At 38.4% G+C, this 17,892-nt stretch overlaps 1 protein-coding gene across 4 annotated transcripts in view; it reads right to left on the minus strand.

The window, feature by feature from the left end:
• The window catches only part of slc4a11 (solute carrier family 4 member 11), a 243,530-nt gene that overhangs the window by 57,566 nt on the left and 168,072 nt on the right, over nucleotides 1-17,892 (minus strand). For all 4 annotated transcript variants that reach the window (XM_047345902.1, XM_047345901.1, XM_047345903.1 and 1 more), the window contains 2 exons: nucleotides 14,998-15,121; nucleotides 6,203-6,412 (listed from right to left, as the gene is read on the minus strand). In XM_047345902.1, coding sequence (XP_047201858.1) covers nucleotides 6,203-6,412; nucleotides 14,998-15,121 — 334 coding nt within the window. The remainder of the gene's footprint in view (nucleotides 1-6,202; nucleotides 6,413-14,997; nucleotides 15,122-17,892) is intronic.

The following is a 17,892-nucleotide window of genomic DNA, read 5'->3' on the forward strand; positions in this document are numbered from 1 at the left end:
TATATCATGTATGCATGGTCTTATAAAACTAATTAACACAAAAAGAAGCTGATGCTGTTTGTTTTTATGTGTTTTAAGTTGAGCTAAGTTGCTTCGTTCTGCAAAATGCAATCAAACCTTTTTATAATGACAAATGAGGCAGAAATGATTATCCTTCTCTCACAGTTCCTCAGTCTTTTTTACTTAACTGTATAAAGACATGTTTAACAGGGAAATTAAACAATGGCTAATTGGATAATTTGCTTAATAAGCTCATTCAGGATTTTACATTTGGTCCATGTCTGGTGCAACCTGAAAGCTCATGTTTTTAAGAAGCGCTTTCCCGTTGAATCACATGGCATTTGTCAAACTAATTCCCTTCTGACCATGCTAAAAATTCACAAAATCCTCCATCCTTCACTGTTGCTGTCATCGCTCTGTCATCCTTGATTGTTCTAGGGGCAGAGGTCTTTAGTAAACATACGCCTTAATGTGACTACGCTGCTCCACTTACCGTGTTTTGGATTACAGAAAGCTACCTCTTTAATGCAGCTGACTCAAATGAATGACTTAAATGATCCTTGAAAGACCCTTATTTGGAGTCACCAGTGTCTTATGTGAGTCATCGAATAGCAGTTTTATTGTCCACATTTAGAGCACGGAATGTAAGAACATCCAGAGTTATACGCAGCCTCTGGCCTTTAGTGTTCTTACAATTCGTTTTAGGTCATAAAGAAAAGACTAACCCCATCCCCCCAAAACTTGCAAAACGCTCTGCACAATTAAGGCATTGTTCCATTTCTGAAAACATAACTATACACATCGTATAATGATAAAACAGATGTTGCTCCTCAGGGACGTTTTGTACCCACTTGCCTGAGAAGTTGTGGATGATGGAAAAAGCTGAAAAGTGAAGGAAGAGGAAGATATAATTTTTTGGGAATTTAAATCAAAGATGTCGTAAACTAGCATTCCCACATTTTGGACTTTTATGGTCAAATTATAAATGGTTTTCCAACAGTCTTGAAGGAGTTCCCAAAGATTCTTAGCACTTGTTGGCCCTTTTGCCTTCACTCTGCGGTCCAGCTCACCCCAAACCATCTCAATTGGGTTCAGGTCCGGTGACTGTGGAGGCCAGGTCATCTGGCGCAGCACCCCATCACTCTCCTTCTTGGTCAAATAGCCCTTACACAGCCTGGAGGTGTGTTTGGGGTCATTGTCCTGTTGAAAAATAAATGATGGTCCAACTAAACGCAAACCGGATGGAATAGCATACCACTGCAAGATGCTGTGGTAGCCATGCTGGTTCAGTATGCCTTCAATTTTGAATAAATCCCCAACAGTGTCACCAGCAAAGCACCACCACACCTCCTCCTCCATGCTTCACGGTGGGAACCAGGCATGTAGAGTCCATCCGTTCACCTCTTCTGCGCTGCACAAAGACACGGTGGTTGGAACCAAAGATCTCAAACTTGGACTCATCAGACCAAAGCATAGATTTCCACTGGTCTAATGTCCATTCCTTGTGTTCTTTAGCCCAAACAAGTCTCTTCTGCTTGTTGCCTCTCCTCAGCAGTGGTTTCCTAGCAGCTATTTTACCATGAAGGCCTGATTCACGCAGTCTCCTCTTAACAGTTATTCTAGAGAAGTGTCTGCTGCTAGAACTCTGTGTGGCATTGACCTGTTCTCTAATCTGAGCTGCTGTTAACCTGCAATTTCTGAGGCTGGTGACTTGGATGAACTTATCGTCCACAGCAGAGGTGACTCATGGTCTTCCTTTCCTGGGGTGGTCCTCATGTGAGCCAGTTTCTTTGTAGCGTTGATGGTTTTTGCGACTGCACTTGGGAACACTTTCAAAGTTTTCCCAATCGTTCGGACTGACTGACCTTTATTTCTTAAAGTAATGATGGCCACTCGTTTTTCTTTAATTCGCTGATTTTTTCTTGCCATAACACAAATTTTAACAGTCTATTCAGTAGGACTATCAGCTGTGTACTGTATCCACCTCCTGCACAACACAACTGATGGTCGCAACCCCATTTATAAGGCTTGAAATCCCACTTATTAAACCTGACAGGGCACACCTGTGAAGTGAAAACCATTTCAGGTGACTACCTCTTGAAGCTCATCAACAGAATGCCAAGAGTGTGCGGAGCAGTAATCAAAGCAAAAGTTGGCTAATTTGAAGAACCTAGAATATAAGACATATTTTCAGTTGTTTCACACTTTTTTGTTCAGTATATAATTCCACATGTGTTAATTCATAGTTTTGGTGCCTTCAGTGTGAAGCTACAATATTCATAGTCATGAAAAGAAAGAAAACTCTTTGAATGAGAAGGTGTGTCCTAACGTTTGGTCTGTACAGTATATATTGTTTTATGCAAATAAAACAAGGCATTTATAGAGTTGTTGTAAATTATGCTACATTACATACTCATACTATACTGCATTTCTTATTCCAGAAAAAAACAGCAAACTTTGCCCAACTTATAAAAAAAGGGTGGCAAGCATATGTATCCACCCTCCTTTACTCCAATACCATGGAATAAAATCTAGTGCAATCAATGATCTTCAGAAGTCAGCTCTATTTACTAATTAGGGGATTTCTGAAGACTATTGGACACTGGATGTCAGGTTGTGTAATTTAATCCGAGTATAAATCCAGATGTTCAGTGAAAGCCTTTGAAGTTTATTGGAAAACATTAGTGAACAAACAGCATCATGATGTTAAAGGAACCGAGAAAATGGATGAGGGATAAGTTCTGAACAAGTTTAAAGCAGGTTATAAAACAATATCTCATGGTTTCAGATCTCACAGAGAACTTTTGAATCCATCATCTGATAACTGAAAGAGTATGACAGTGGAAAGTTATGATCGGTGGAAATTGGCTTACTGTTGGTCAGCAAAGCAAAAGAGGAGGAAGATGTTGGCAGAGAGAGAAGAGGAAAGGCAAGTGTCTAGGACTGAGAGTAGGGACTGAATGTTGGGAGGATGACAGGAAACGTTAGAGAGTTGGCTGACATGATGCAGAGGAGGAAGGTATGCATACTGTCTGCTCAGGAGACCAGATGGAAAGGTAGCAAGGCTAGAAGCTTTAGAGCAGGGTTCAAGCTGTTCTACCATGGTATGGATGGGAAGAGAAATGGTGTAGAAGTTATCTTAAAGGAGGAGTTTGTCAGGAATGTTCTGGAGGTGAAAAGAGTGTCACATAGGGCAAGTCTGAAGCTACAAATTGAAGGTGTGATGCTTAATGTTGTTAGTTATTATTCACCACAGGTATGGTCTAACTTAAAGGAGAAGGAGAAATTCTGGAGTGAGTTAGACGAAGTGATGCAGAATATTCCCAGAGGCGAGAGAGTGGTGATTGGTGCAGATCTCAATGGATATGTCGGAGCAGGGTAAGATAGGTGATGAAAATGTTGTGGGCTGGTTTTGGTATTCACAAGAGGCAGAAACATATGGTTAAGTACAAGAGCAAAGGTAGGAGCACCTGTATGCCCGTATGGTTTCATGCCAAGGAAAAGTACTATAGATGCAATTTTTATTTCAAAGATATTTTTATTTCTGAACCCAGGATTCAGAGTGAGGAGCTATGGTACTATGAGGAAGTCTGGAGTAGCAGAGATGTATGTTAGAGTGATGCAGGACATGTATGAGCGCTGTAAGGCACTGGTGAGGTGTGCTGTAGGTGTAAAAGAGGAGTTCAAGGTGTAAGAGGGACTGCCCATTGTTGTTTGCTGTGGTGATGGACAGGTTGACAGATAATGTTAGACAGGAATCTCCAAGAACTATGACATTAGCAGATGATACTGTGATCTGTGTTGAGAGCAAAGCACAGGTGGAGGGGAATCTAGAGAGATGGAGGTTTGCCCTGGAGAGCAGAAGAATGAAATAATAAATGAAGGAAGTGAGAATGAAAGGAAAGGTGTACAAGATGGTAGTGTCACCAGTGATGTTGTATGATTTAGAGACAGTGGCACTGAAGAGGAGACAGAAGGCAGAACTGGAGGTAGCAGAGATGAAGATGTTGAGGTTCTCTTAGGGAGAAAACGAGGATGGATTGGATCAAGAACAAGTTTATCAGAGGGAAAGTTAATGTTAGATGTGTTGAAGATAAAGCCAGAGAGGTCAGACTGAGATGGTTTGAATATGTAAATAGTAGGGATAGTGAGTACACTGCTAGAAGGATGCTGAGTCTAGAACTGCCAGGCATTAGGCCAAGAGGAAGACCAAACAGGAGATTTTTTCGGATGGAGTGACCGAGGCATGAAGGTAGTGGGTGTGAGAACAAGATAAGTTTAGATGGAGACAGATGACTCGCTAGTACGATCCCTGAAAGGGAAAAGCTGACAAAAAAAGAACACAGTATCGCACAGAAGTGGGTATGCCCCTCATATTTTTGTAAATATTTTATTATATCTTTTCATGAACTAACACACCTGTTCTCCTTTCACACATGAGACCTTGTAACACTAACGTGTCACATGACAATGGGCAAGGTAATTGGCTAATTGGGCACAATTTGGACATTTTCACTTAGGGCTGTACTCACTTTTGTTGCCAGCGGTTTAGATCGGCTGCTTTTTGAGTTATTTTAAATTTACACTGATATACAAGCTGTACACTGACTACTTCACATTGTATCGAAGTGTCACATTTTCCCGTGAAAATATATAATAAAATACTTACAAAAATGTAAGGGCTATATTCACTTTTATGAGACACTGTATATATGTATATACTGCAGGGAGATAAACCGTGGAGACAGGTGGGAGAGTATTTACCAAAGTGAGAGCAGCTGAGTGAGAACCCAGAAAATAGAAAGAGAACGAATCTAATGGAATTAATGGCAGAACAAGGACCAGAAGCTAGAAAAAAATGCACAAACAAAACACAACTAAACACGATAGTAACTCAAATACAAAGCAAAAAAAAAAAAAAAACAGAAACAGAAGAGAAAGAAAACAGGATGTAAAGAGCAGAGCAGAAAGAAAGAGACAAACCCCAAAAAACAAACAAACCAGAAAACTACAAAATGAGCAACTTCGTAAAGAGCCACTCAAAGAATAAATCTCAAGATGAATCAGAAACCTAAGTGGATAACAGAAAAACCACAAAAAAATAAAAAATCTGTGTCATGATCCTGCAGTGTTGGTTGTTCAAGTTTCTTTTACTTTGTTTCCCTTTTTTTATATTGTCTTAGTGTTGCCATTTTAGTTCATCCAGTTGTTTGTGCATTTCTTAGTTTATTCTTGTGTTTGGTTACATTTAGATATTCTTTGTATTCCTCTGTGTGCTCCTGCTCATTTTCTCTCCTCCCTCAGCTCCCTCTCCATTCGTCCGTTTGACTGCTCCATGTCCGATACTCTTACATCGCCTGCTACTCTGCCAATGCTCTGTGTCCTGCTTATTGTAAGTTGCCATTTCAGTTACTATTACTAAATCATTCTACCTCTCAACATGAGTTAATGTCTGCAGTTTGGTCCAGGAAACAACCTCATAAACATGACATTCAGTCTCTAACTGCATAAAGCTGGTAGACATATCTCAAACACCTGCACTGAAAGTTGTTTCTACAACGTATTGACCCAGGGAGGCTGAATACCAATCCTTGCCACACTTTTCAAATTTTCAATAGTAAACACAAAATAAAAAGCATGAGTCACTTTCCTTCCACTTCACAATTCTGCTCTACTTTGAGTTGGTGTAACACATAAAATGATACTAAAAAAAACAATGAAGACTGTGGTCATTACGTGACAAAATGTCAAAACGTTCACGGTGTACAAACACTGTTTCAAAGAATGGTAGCTGTAAGAGTAACCCAAAAGAAAGCTGGAGAATGAAAAGCTTAAAGCTAAGAAGTTGTTGACAAGGTAGCTGAAAAGTATGAACATCAGTTTGACTTTAACATGTAAGGCAAAGAAGCAAGTGTATGGATCAATTATAGATGACTAGGATCAGTCATTATTTGGCTTGAAATAATTCATAATGTTATAAAGTAATTACATGCCCCTACAAAATGTGTGAATGCTACCAAATCAATTCTTATTTTCCCCACAGTTTTAGCTGCAGCAAACAGCTAGAATAAGATGTTGCTGCTACAGGATTATTTATGATGAATTAGATCTTACATGTATTTCAGAATCCATCTATACTCCAAAGAAAACGCCAACTAGTTTTTGTAATTAAATGATAATACAAATGATATTAGGTTCCTACCTTGAGAGGTTTATGACTGCGGGGAACTGTCTCTTTCTTTCCCAGAGCAATGGGCTGCTGGTTGGCTGCTGTAAGCTGGTGCCTCTGGAACACCAAAGCCTCCTTAAACTCCTCCTGCGTCTTTGTCTCTAACAGCTTCTGTCTGAAGGAGATGTCAGAGAACAGCGTGCCAAACGTCCTGCCCAGCTCCATTGCCGTCTTGGTGCTTTTCTATAAAAGACAGAAAAAAACAATATTGCGTACATGACATCATAACGTTATACAAAATGTTTTTAAAGGCTGCTTCCTGGAAATTAAAATCTGATTTATAAACAAGAATTATAAAATAGTCAGTCAGTCATTTTCTACTGCTTCTTCCATAGTGGGTTATGGGGAAGCTGGTGCCTATCTCAAGCAGTCTATGGGCAGAAGGCGGGGTACACCCTGGACAGGTCGCCAGTCCATCGCAGGGCAACACAGACACACACAGGACAAATAACCATGCACACACTCATTCATGCTCAATGACTATTTCACATTATGTAAATAGTCATTAATTTATACCATAAAACATTAGATTTTGCTTTCATCTTTTTTTAAAGTTGCAAAATGACAGGATTTATTAGAAACTTAGTTAACTGGATTTACATGAGCCAAAAGCAGTTATCTGTTTTTTTATCAATACACTGATTTAATCATAAAAAAATTTAAATATACTTTTATTTATTTCCTTTAAGCAATGGAGAAATTAAATATAAAAGCCACCTGATCTAAATAATATTCTGGTATGTAGTTTGTCTCATTTGCATACCATTTTCTATGCAGACAACATACCATTTTCTCAAGCCATGTAAACCCTTTAAATCATTTCTTCAAATTATGATGGGGCTGCATTTCCCAAGCTATTAAAATTCAAAACGGTAGGCTTGTGGAGGTAATAGCCCTTAAACACATTCTGTGTGACATTAAATTTTTCTAGGAGATTCAGAGAACAGGTGGTGCCAGAGTATGAGATGATACAAAAATAGACAGGTTCAGAGTTTCTTAACAGCTGCAAACAGAAAAACTATACCCTTAACTTTTAAAGTGCTGCAATGAAATTCTCATTTGAGCAGTAAGAACAGAAATAATAGATTCTAATGGGCGCTCCATTTGTAAAGAACACAATACCTTTAAACCTAAAACCTTACTTTCTGATATAGAGGTAAGGCATGCCTTTAGTTTTGTTGCTTTAAGTTCTTAGTACCTTCTCTTTACACTTTGTTTTGACATGTAATATTTATGTATTCCATTATTATTACTGACATTGTTTTTTGTTCTGTAGGCAGGCATTCGTTGCCAACACCATCAGTTTTCATGTTTCTTTCATGTTGTCTTGTAGATGATACATGTTTTTCCTAAGCTACTGCACCTGTTTAAAGTAATGGTTAGGGATTTGTGAATTGAGGTTCTGCAGGGTTATAAGCAGTTAATGCCTGACCTGCTGTGGAAAGCTCTTCTGGAATCTTTATTTAGAATGCATCCAGATTAGTTAGTCCCAGAGATTGAAGATAACAGCTAATCTAACAGGAAGCAAGACCAAAATGGACGTCTACTATCTAAAAACAACTCCAGTTTTAAATACATCATTGTGGTTATGCAAATGACATTTTATGAACTATTGAACCATTACCACCTTTGCTTTGGGTGGTTATTAACACATAAACTAAGGATTAATTACACAGGAGATGGTGTTAGGAGGTGGTGCACCACCAATTATCTTCCTGTGAATTTAGCATTAATTTCATGTTGCTTTTGTTTTAAATCAAACAGTTACTCTGATGAGAAAGGACTTGAGCAGCAGCAACAGAAAATCAGAGACCATTTGTGCCCACATTTGTGGAATGACCTGACTCCATCACAACTTGATGTGTGTACCATGTTCCACACTGACAGTATACCAATGATGAATGGTAGACTCTGCATCAGTGATGTCTCATGCTCAGATGAGTCAAGGTGGACAGACGGCATTTGCCAGATGTCAACTTCTGTTTGATCAGAGTTTTGATCCATTATTTTTGCCATAGTACTGAGGATGCCTTTCTTAAAATTGTTATCATTTAGAATCCTTTGAAAAATGGAAGGAAGCATCTATATGAGTGTATTCGGTCATCGTGTCTTACTTAATTTTATCTAAAGAAATTGAAGAGCAGATGAGAAACAAGGTAACTGACATCTATCATTCTGTAAAGGGTTACAGAGTCATTTCTAAGGCTTTGGCACCCCAGCGAACCATTGTGAGATTACATATTCATGATTGATGAAAATATGGAATAGTGGTAAAACTTCCTACAAGTCTTAGTTTGTGACCTAAATATCAACCATAGTTAGATTATGCAGCAGAACAATGATAAAAATCCTTCTGAGATGATGTGGCATGACCTTAGAAAATTTTATTTTACATCACTGAGTCTGGAAATTTTAAAGTGAGGTAAAGGTTGACTCAAATGAAACATTATTGACATATACAGGGGTTGGACAATGAAACTGAAACACCTGTCATTTTAGTGTGGGAGGTTTCATGGCTAAATTGGACCAGCCTGGTAGCCAGTCTTCATTGATTGCACATTGCACCAGTAAGAGCAGAGTGTGAAGGTTCCATTAGCAGGGTAAGAGCACAGTTTTGCTCAAAATATTGAAATACACACAACATTATGGGTGACGTACCAGAGTTCAAAAGAGGACAAATTGTTGGTGCATGTCTTGCTGGCACATCTGTGACCAAGACAGCAAGTCTTTGTGATGTATCAAGACCCACGGTATCCAGGGTAATGTCAGCATACCACCAAGAAGGACGAACCACATCTAACAGGATTAACTGTGGACGCAAGAGGAAGCTGTCTGAAAGGGATGTTCGGGTGCTAACCCGGATTGTATCCGAAAAACATAAAACCACGGCTGCCCAAATCACGGCAGAATTAAATGTGCACCTCAACTCTCCTGTTTCCACCAGAACTGTCCGTCGGGAGCTCCACAGGGTCAATATACACGGCCGGGCTGCTATAGCCAAACCTTTGGTCACTCATGCCAATGCCAAACGTCGGTTTCAATGGTGCAAGGAGTGCAAATCTTGGGCTGTGGACAATGTGAAACATGTATTGTTCTCTGATGAGTCCACCTTTACTGTTTTCCCCACATCCGGGAGTTTTACTTTGTGGAGAAGCCCCAAAGAAGCGTACCACCCAGACTGTTGCATGCCCAGAGTGAAGCATGGGGGTGGATCAGTGATGGTTTGGGCTGCCATATTATGGCATTCCCTTGGCCCAACACTTGTGCTAGATGGGTGCGTCACTGCCGAGGACTACCGAACCATTCTTGAGGACCATGTGCATCCAATGGTTCAAACATTGTATCCTGAAGGCGGTGCCGTGTATCAGGATGACAATGCACCAATACACACAGCAAGACTGGTGAAAGATTGGTTTGATGAACATGAAAGTGAAGTTGAACATCTCCCATGGCCTGCACAGTCACCAGATCTAAATATTATTGAGCCACTTTGGGGTATTTTGGAGGAGCGAGTCAGGAAACGTTTTCCTCCACCAGTATCACGTAGTGACCTGGCCACTATCCTGCAAGAAGAATGGCTTAAAATCCCTCTGACCACTGTGGAGGACTTGTCATTCATGTCATTCCCAAGACGAATTGACGCTGTATTGGCCAGAAAAGGAGGCCCTACACCATACTAATAAATTATTGTGGTCTAAAACCAGGTGTTTCAGTTTCATTGTCCAACCCCTGTACATTTGTGCAGACGTTCCTGAACAGCAGAAGAATAAACTTAGACTTTAAAGTCTTTCTGAAGGGTTCTTTTTGCCTACTTAACAATCCCACAAAGTATTCAGAAGTGTTTATTCTGTACTGTTCTAAATGGATAAACTTGCCTTTACAGATATAACTCCTCTTGAAAACACTGAGCTGCATACTTAGGCTGGTAGTTTGGAAAATTGGGAGATACTATGAAAAAGGGTGATTTTGAAAGAAATAAGGCAGCCTGCATGTGTGTGATTTTTCATCTAAAACACTGTTGTAGAAGCCACCCACCCATAAAAGATAAAATTTTCCACCTTAACAACAACAACTAAAAGTCATATTTATGCAGAGCTCAGCTCAAGAGACACGTGTGGTCATCATTCTGAAACTACAGCTAACATGAACAGATTATTCATAGGTATTATAGAAAAAGTATCTGGTAACAAATAAAAAAATAAAAATCGAATACACCCTTTCAAAAGAGGATTTGTGTATCATTAGTCAGAACCGCTTACATACCAACCTGCTTTCATTACTGATAACATGAGATAAAGACTGTTCATGAGATTTGCATTCCAGACCTTGAGTTTAAGACACATCTCAAGTCTAAGTTAAGTCTGAAATCTGATGTACCATGCCCTACTTTTAGACCACATGTGAAAAGCAAATTTTTCTTGTAGATAAGTGTTGTTTCTATATAATCAGACCTGAATGATGCTTTCTACTTGTTTCCTTTTTTGGAAACATTAAAATACAGTTTAATGATGTTGCTAAACACAAATAGTCAATAAGGAGACATTCTCAGTATTCTCAGTATAGATGAGTTTTTGAACATTGTCCTGCTGTTGGTGCTCTCTAGACAAATGTAACTATGCAAAGCTTCCGTTAGAGCTCTGGCTGTGAGAGAGAATCTCTAGGACAGAATCTCCCACTGTGAAGGAAAACTATAGCCTTACTAAAAAGCAACAGTGGAAAAGGTCCAGAAAAACTATCCCCATATTTTTGTGAGAATGTTTAGCATTTGTGTGTTAAATAGCTTAAGATGCTGTCCTGTAAAGGAATCTTGAACAGAATATTTTGAGGTTGAGGTTGTCTTTTTTAAGCTTTTTATTATTTCAGGTGTTTCAGAGATCACTGTAGTTATTTTTTTATTATTTGGATCTCATCAAAGCTCATGGGATTATTACTAAACTGTAATATTTATTGTTACTAAAGCTGCCATCCTAAAACAAAATAACAGTTTAAAATTATTTTTAAGAAACAAAAACTGAGGCCATTTTAAAAGTATTTAATGTTACCCAGATGACTGAAAATCTCAGGGAGAATACGTAACAGTGTCTTCAAAAGAAGAAAAACCTTTATATTACATGTCATGCGTCTTTTACTGCATTTCATGAAGGTCCACTTAAAAAACAACTCTCAACCAAAGGACTGCTAGAAACAAACCATTTTTTTCTTGAGATGAAATTAGATTCATTCAAATTGATACTCCTTTTAGATTGTTTTATTATCTTTTGACAGATGCCTATCGGAAACAAAATTCCTGGTTGATTCTTTTTTTTATTAAATCTAAATCATATATGAATACTTGGGCTCAACTATATTTGGTCTACAAGTGCAAAGCTTAAGGGGACAAAGCCCTAAAACCTTGCAGCTATAATTGCAGTGAAAAGTGGTTGTACATAGTATTGACTATGGAGTGCTGAAAATAAATGCTTGCCACAATTTTCAGATGTTTATTTTAAATAAATTTTGAAAACCCTGTATCTTTCTTCTTAAACGTTTTTAATTATGTGCTACATTGTGTTGGCCTTTCACATAAAATCCTTAGAAAATATGTTGAGGTTTGTTGTTGTAACATTTCAAAATGTTGAAATGTTGTTGGTAATGTGGCATATTATGTATATTTACTTTGAGTGCTGAAATAAAAAAACAACAACAACTCCTGTGAGGTTTGTTGACTGATAAATAAAGGAAATGGTCCACCAAGACACATGCACATTACATACATTCACCAACCAGAGGAATTCCCATTATTGTTATCATCGTGCCCCTTCAAAGATTTTCTCTTGCAGAGGAAGTTACCATAAAGCATAATTGAGGCATAATAGGTCTTTGTGTTTACTTGGGGCTCAGATTAATGTCTCTCAGAATGCCATTAGTGGGTTTTGATTGCTGACTAAAACTGGCAAGGAGAGAGCTGCTGGAACTAAGGAAAGGAACAAAAATAAATAAGGGTTGATGGGGGAAAATGAGATAGAGACCAGAGACATAAACAAAAAGAAAATATATTGTTGTTGTTTGCAGACTAACTCCTCCTCCCATGCACAACATTGCTGTTGAAACTGGTGTGCTTGTCTGCTTGGGCAAATATAATACTTTGGTCAGCATGACAAAAACAAATCCTGTGTTTTTTAGCAATAAAGGACTGATATTGGGAGATAGCTTTCTTGTTGGAATGGGGCAACACTCAGCCTTACTGAACACAGGGGAGTGATTTGTAACAGTGAATGCATTTATCCAGGTATCCAGGTATGTATTTGTGCTAAAAGCTTGAGATGGAGCAGAAAGGAACAGAAAGGTTGAGCTGTTTAATGGGTGGTAGAAATACTTGAAAGGATATTCTCCAATTGGTTGAGTAAACAAGAGACAATCTTTTTGAAAAATGACAAATGCTTGTTGCCTAAAAATACATATTTAGATGAACAATTTAAGCATAATCTGTGACTTGTGGCAAAGTGAAAGTGGGACTTCTTAAGGCTTTCTTTCAATGATGGCTTTTTTCTTTCCACTCCTTTACAAAAGCCATATTTATTGAGTGGTTGATGGGTGTGTCTTTTATATTTTGTATATATATATATATAAATATATATATATATACAGTACAGATCAAAAGTTTGGACACACCTTCTCATTCAAAGACTTTTCTTTATTTTCATGACTGAATATTGTAGCTTCACACTGAAGGCATCAAAACTATGAATTAACACATGCGGAATTATATTCTGAACAAAAAAGTGTGAAACAACTGAAAATATGTCTTATATTCTAGGTTCTTCAAAGTAGCCACCTTTTGCTTTGATTACTGCTCCGCACACTCTTGGCATTCTGTTGATGAGCTTCAAGAAGTAGTCACCTGAAATGGTTTTCCAACAGTCTTGAAGGATTTCCCAGAGATGCTTAGCACTTGTTGGCCCTTTTGCCTTCACTCTGCGGTCCAGCTCACCCCAAACCATCTCGATTGGGTTCAGGTCCGGTGATTGTGGAGGCCAGGTCATCTGGCACAGCACCCCATCACTCTCCTTCTTGGTCAAATAGCCCTTACACAGCCTGGAGGTGTGTTTGGGGTCATTGTCCTGTTGAAAAATAAATGATGGTCCAACTAAACGCAAACCGGATGGAATAGCATACCACTGCAAGATGCTGTGGTAGCCATGCTGGTTCAGTATGCCTTCAATTTTGAATAAATCCCCAACAGTGTTACCAGCAAAGCACCCCACACCATCACACCTCCTCCTCCATGCTTCATGGTGGGAACCAGGCATGTAGAGTCCATCCATTCACCTCTTCTGCGCCACACAAAGACACGGTGGTTGGAACCAAAGATCTCAAACTTGGACTCATCAGACCAAAGCACAGATTTCCACTGATCTAATGTCCATTCCTTGTGTTCTTTAGCCCAAACAAGTCTCTTCTGCTTGTTGCCTGTCCTCACCAGTGGTTTCCTAACAGCTATTTTACCATGAAGGCCTGATTCACACAGTCTCCCCTTAACAGCTGTTCTAGAGATGTGTCTGCTGCTAGAACTCTGTGTGGCATTGACCTGTTCTCTAATCTGAGCTGCTGTTAATCTGCGATTTGTGAGGCTGGTGACTCATATTAATTTGTCGTCCGCAGCAGAGTGACTCTTGGTCTTCCTTTTCTGGGGCGGTCCCCATGTGAGCCAGTTTCTTTGTAGCGCTTGATAGTTTTTGCGACTGCACTTGGGGACACTTTCAAAGTTTTCCCAATTGTTCGGACTGACTGACCTTTATTTCTTAAAGTAATGATGGCCACTCGTTTTTCTTTACTTAGCTGCTTTATGTCTTGCCATAACACAAATTCTAACAGTCTATTCAGTAGGACTATCAGCTGTGTACTGTATCCATCTCCTGCACAACACAACTGATGGTCCCAACATAATTTACAAGGCTTAAAATCCCACTTATTAAACCTGACAGGGCACACCTGTGAAGTGAAAACCATTTCAGGTGACTACCTCTCGAAGCTCATCAACAGAATGCCAAGAGTGTGCGGAGCAGTAATCAAAGCAAAAGGTGGCTACTTTGAAGAACCTAGAATATAAGACATATTTTCAGTTGTTTCACACTTTTTTGTTCAGTATATAATTCCACATGTGTTAATTCATAGTTTTGGTGCCTTCAGTGTGAAGCTACAATATTCATAGTCATGAAAATAAAGAAAATTCTTTGAATGAGAAGGTGTGTCCAAACTTTTGGTCTGTGCTGTATATATATAAACATAAGACATTCTCGCATACACAATAATACAAGCATTATTTGTATTTTGTTTATTTATGTTTAGATTTTCTATTTAATTATTTTTTTATTACTTCACTCAGATAAACGTGACAATGTCACACAGTAAATTAATAGAGGCACAGCGCACTACACTGCTGGCTGGAGGCGGGACTTTAAGCCATAGCTTCAGCCATGAGTGGGTCAGTAGAAACACAACACAAAAAAAATTTAAAACCATGCATCATTTCCCATCTCTTCACTATTATGGTCTACTTTACATTGGTGTATGACCTAAAATCCCAATAAATGCAAGGGGTTTTTATATTTTCGCAAATCACTGTAAATATGGAGTACTTCGCTTTGTTAATTTGAAGAAATATAAGTACTGATAAAAAAAACTTTTTTAAGGCATAAAACCTTTTCTGGCTGGTTAACATTACAAAACTGCAAAAATGTTATTCACAAATCACAATCTGCAATCTGAAATCTTGTGGCGACTGTTACCATTTTAGATGGGGCAAGTATCAGGATGACATAGCGGACCTCGCAGCAGTTCTCCCCCCAGTTTTGCGGCCTTTCCAGACGGGAGATGCACACATGACGCCTCTGGAGATGCTTGACGTTGCAGCTAGAATGAGTAAAGAAGGAGGAGGTTTTACAAATGTCAATGCCTCAGCCCACCAGCAGTGCCCTTCATTTCCATAGATTAACCTCTTTCTCTGGAGCAACAGTTAGACAGTATTCAAATTTGCTGGCTGGACTTGAGGTCACTCTCACACAACCTCATGCAGGCTCACAAATGGAAATAATTATGTTAGTAAAATTTATTGATATAGCACTTTTCACTGGTCAAAACTATGAATTGATTGACAATAAAACAAGCATAAAAACACAGAAGATAAAAACAGAAAAGGAAAGATAAAAGCAGGCATAGCTTTTATCTTGTACAGCATAATACTAGTTAAAAAATATGTCTGAATAAATGAGTCTTCAGCTACTTCTGAAAACATTCAACAGAATCAAGACAGTGGAGTCAAAATGGAGGTAACATAACCCACAATATGGGGGCCACAGCTCTAAAGGATATATGTCCTCTGGTCTTAAAATGTGTCCATGGAACCATTAACAGCCTTTAACTGGAAGATCTCAGACTGTGAGAAAAGGTGTGGGGTTCTAGATGGTCAGAGATATAGGAAGGGGCTTGAAAGTAAAGGCTAAGATTTCAAAACATATTCTAAGATGCACCAGTAGGCAATGTAAAGACATTAAAACTGGAGTAATGTGCTGTCTCTTTTGTGTGTTGGTTAAAAGCCTTGCAGCAGCATTCTGAACTGAAAGGAGAAAGTCAAAATCTTTCTAACTGAAACATAGAAATACTGTTACACTAATTAAGATGAGACTAAATAAAAGCATGAATTATCATCTCTAATTCAGCTTCTGACTCCAGAGTTTGAAGCTTAGAAATATTTCTTAGCTGAACAAAACTGTCTCTGATTAATCCATGAGAATGATACTCCAATGATATGGCAAATTTAAAAGTAATACCGAGATTTCTGAGCTTTGGTTTGACAGAGGAGGCCAATAAACAAATTTTTTTAATGGCTAAACTACAGCATTCTTGAATGAGCTTGGAACCATAAATGTTAAAAGTCAAGTATTGCAAATTTCTGTAGTAGATGGGTCAATAGCAGGAAAATCATTTTTAAACAACACCACATGTCTTTTGGACATGTAGATTTTTACATTTTATCAGGTAATGTTGGAATGTGATAGTGTTACTTGATTGAACACATTCAGAGACTGAGAAAGTGACACACTGATGGACAAATGCTTTCTGAGACTTACGTATTGACTTCTTCACAAAAACAATGAGAAAGTCATTACCATCAGCTTTAGAGGACACAGCTACTGAGGGGATCACGAGGGAAACGAGAGTTTTTTGTGTGAAACAGTACCTTTGAATTTTTGCTAATTAAAAAATATTCCATTCTGTTAGTTTTTATAAATTAATTTAAAGAGAGCCAAAGTTCCCTGACGTGGAGCCTGTAAACCTCGAGTTTAGTGAATTTCCACAGGCACTCTACCTTAAGACAGCACACCAGGAGGACTTCTCTTTCCATTTAACCCAAATTGCAAATTTTGTCAATAAAACTGCTGGTTTGATTTTCATAGACACTAAATGCGCATATATTTTTCTTTTATTATTATTGTTAGATAGTCATTTTTATTCCCTTTGTGTAGAGAGGTGCTTGTTAGTTAGGTGAATGTTTTGGGACCAGAATAATGGTATATCAGAATTATTTGGCTTCAATAAATCTTCATATATATAATTAAGTGAAGCATTTCTGTTCATTTCGTGCAAGAGTGATTTGTCTTTCAAAACAAGGTCTAAGTTCCCCTGCCTTTGGTGAAGCGGTTGAATAAACAGTGACATTTTGTGGTTTTGGTTAATAATTTATCAATTATTAATGATGAATAGCTTATTGTAATTATTAAAGAGCTTTGAGCCCATAATCACAACACCAGAGGACATATCTGATTTCTATTTGTAAGTAATGATTTTGGTAAAGAAAAAATTTCCTGAGTTATGATTTTTAATTATAATTTTTGATAAATATTAATTAATCAATAATCATAATCCTTACATATTTGGCGTCCCTGGGTGGGCCTTGAAATGACAGATACCACTATTGCACAAAGTAACATAATTGTGATATCCTGGAAGCTTATGACCTCTGTTGTAAGATTTGGTGAAATTTTGCAGGAGTGCTTGTAAGATAGAGGATGTATCTGGACTCATATTGGCTCAATTATACTGTAGGGGAGTAATAATATACTCCTAATAGTAATAATAATCTTTCTAAGGTGCTTTTGTGGATGCAAGGTGGACGTTTTGTGTAGTTTATGGTGAAATTTAACATAAATTTCCAGCTTGTCAAAGCAAGCCCTGCTGGCTTAGAGCTGTAGCGCAGTCAGCTTGTTACCATAGCAACCAAAAATTCCTGCCACATTAGGAGGCATCCTATATGCCTCTGGTGCCCGGTGGTGTAACTACAGCTGTAACTAACACTCTCTCCGTCAGGGAAAAAGCAACACCACTGTCTGGTGGCCATTGAGTGAATTGCAGCTGCAACAGGATTTTTTCCGCTGTAGACAGGCGTTAGTGCCATCTTGTGGTCACTAGTGAGAATTACAGTTGCTGCCACAGAAATTAACTAATTTGATTAGTTCCATTAACACAGGCAGATAATCCCATCACCGATGATCAAAGGACATAGCTTGAGCTAAAATCAAGTTATTGATCATTCATTGCCACTTCTGCTCTGAAATTTATGCATTTTTGCTGGGTTTTTCTTGTGTGTGAAGCATGTTTGACCAGACTCATACAACTAACTTTAG

This window comes from Girardinichthys multiradiatus, chromosome 19 (genome assembly GCF_021462225.1).
Source record: "Girardinichthys multiradiatus isolate DD_20200921_A chromosome 19, DD_fGirMul_XY1, whole genome shotgun sequence".
In the NCBI taxonomy this organism is placed as follows: Eukaryota; Metazoa; Chordata; class Actinopteri; order Cyprinodontiformes; family Goodeidae; genus Girardinichthys; species Girardinichthys multiradiatus.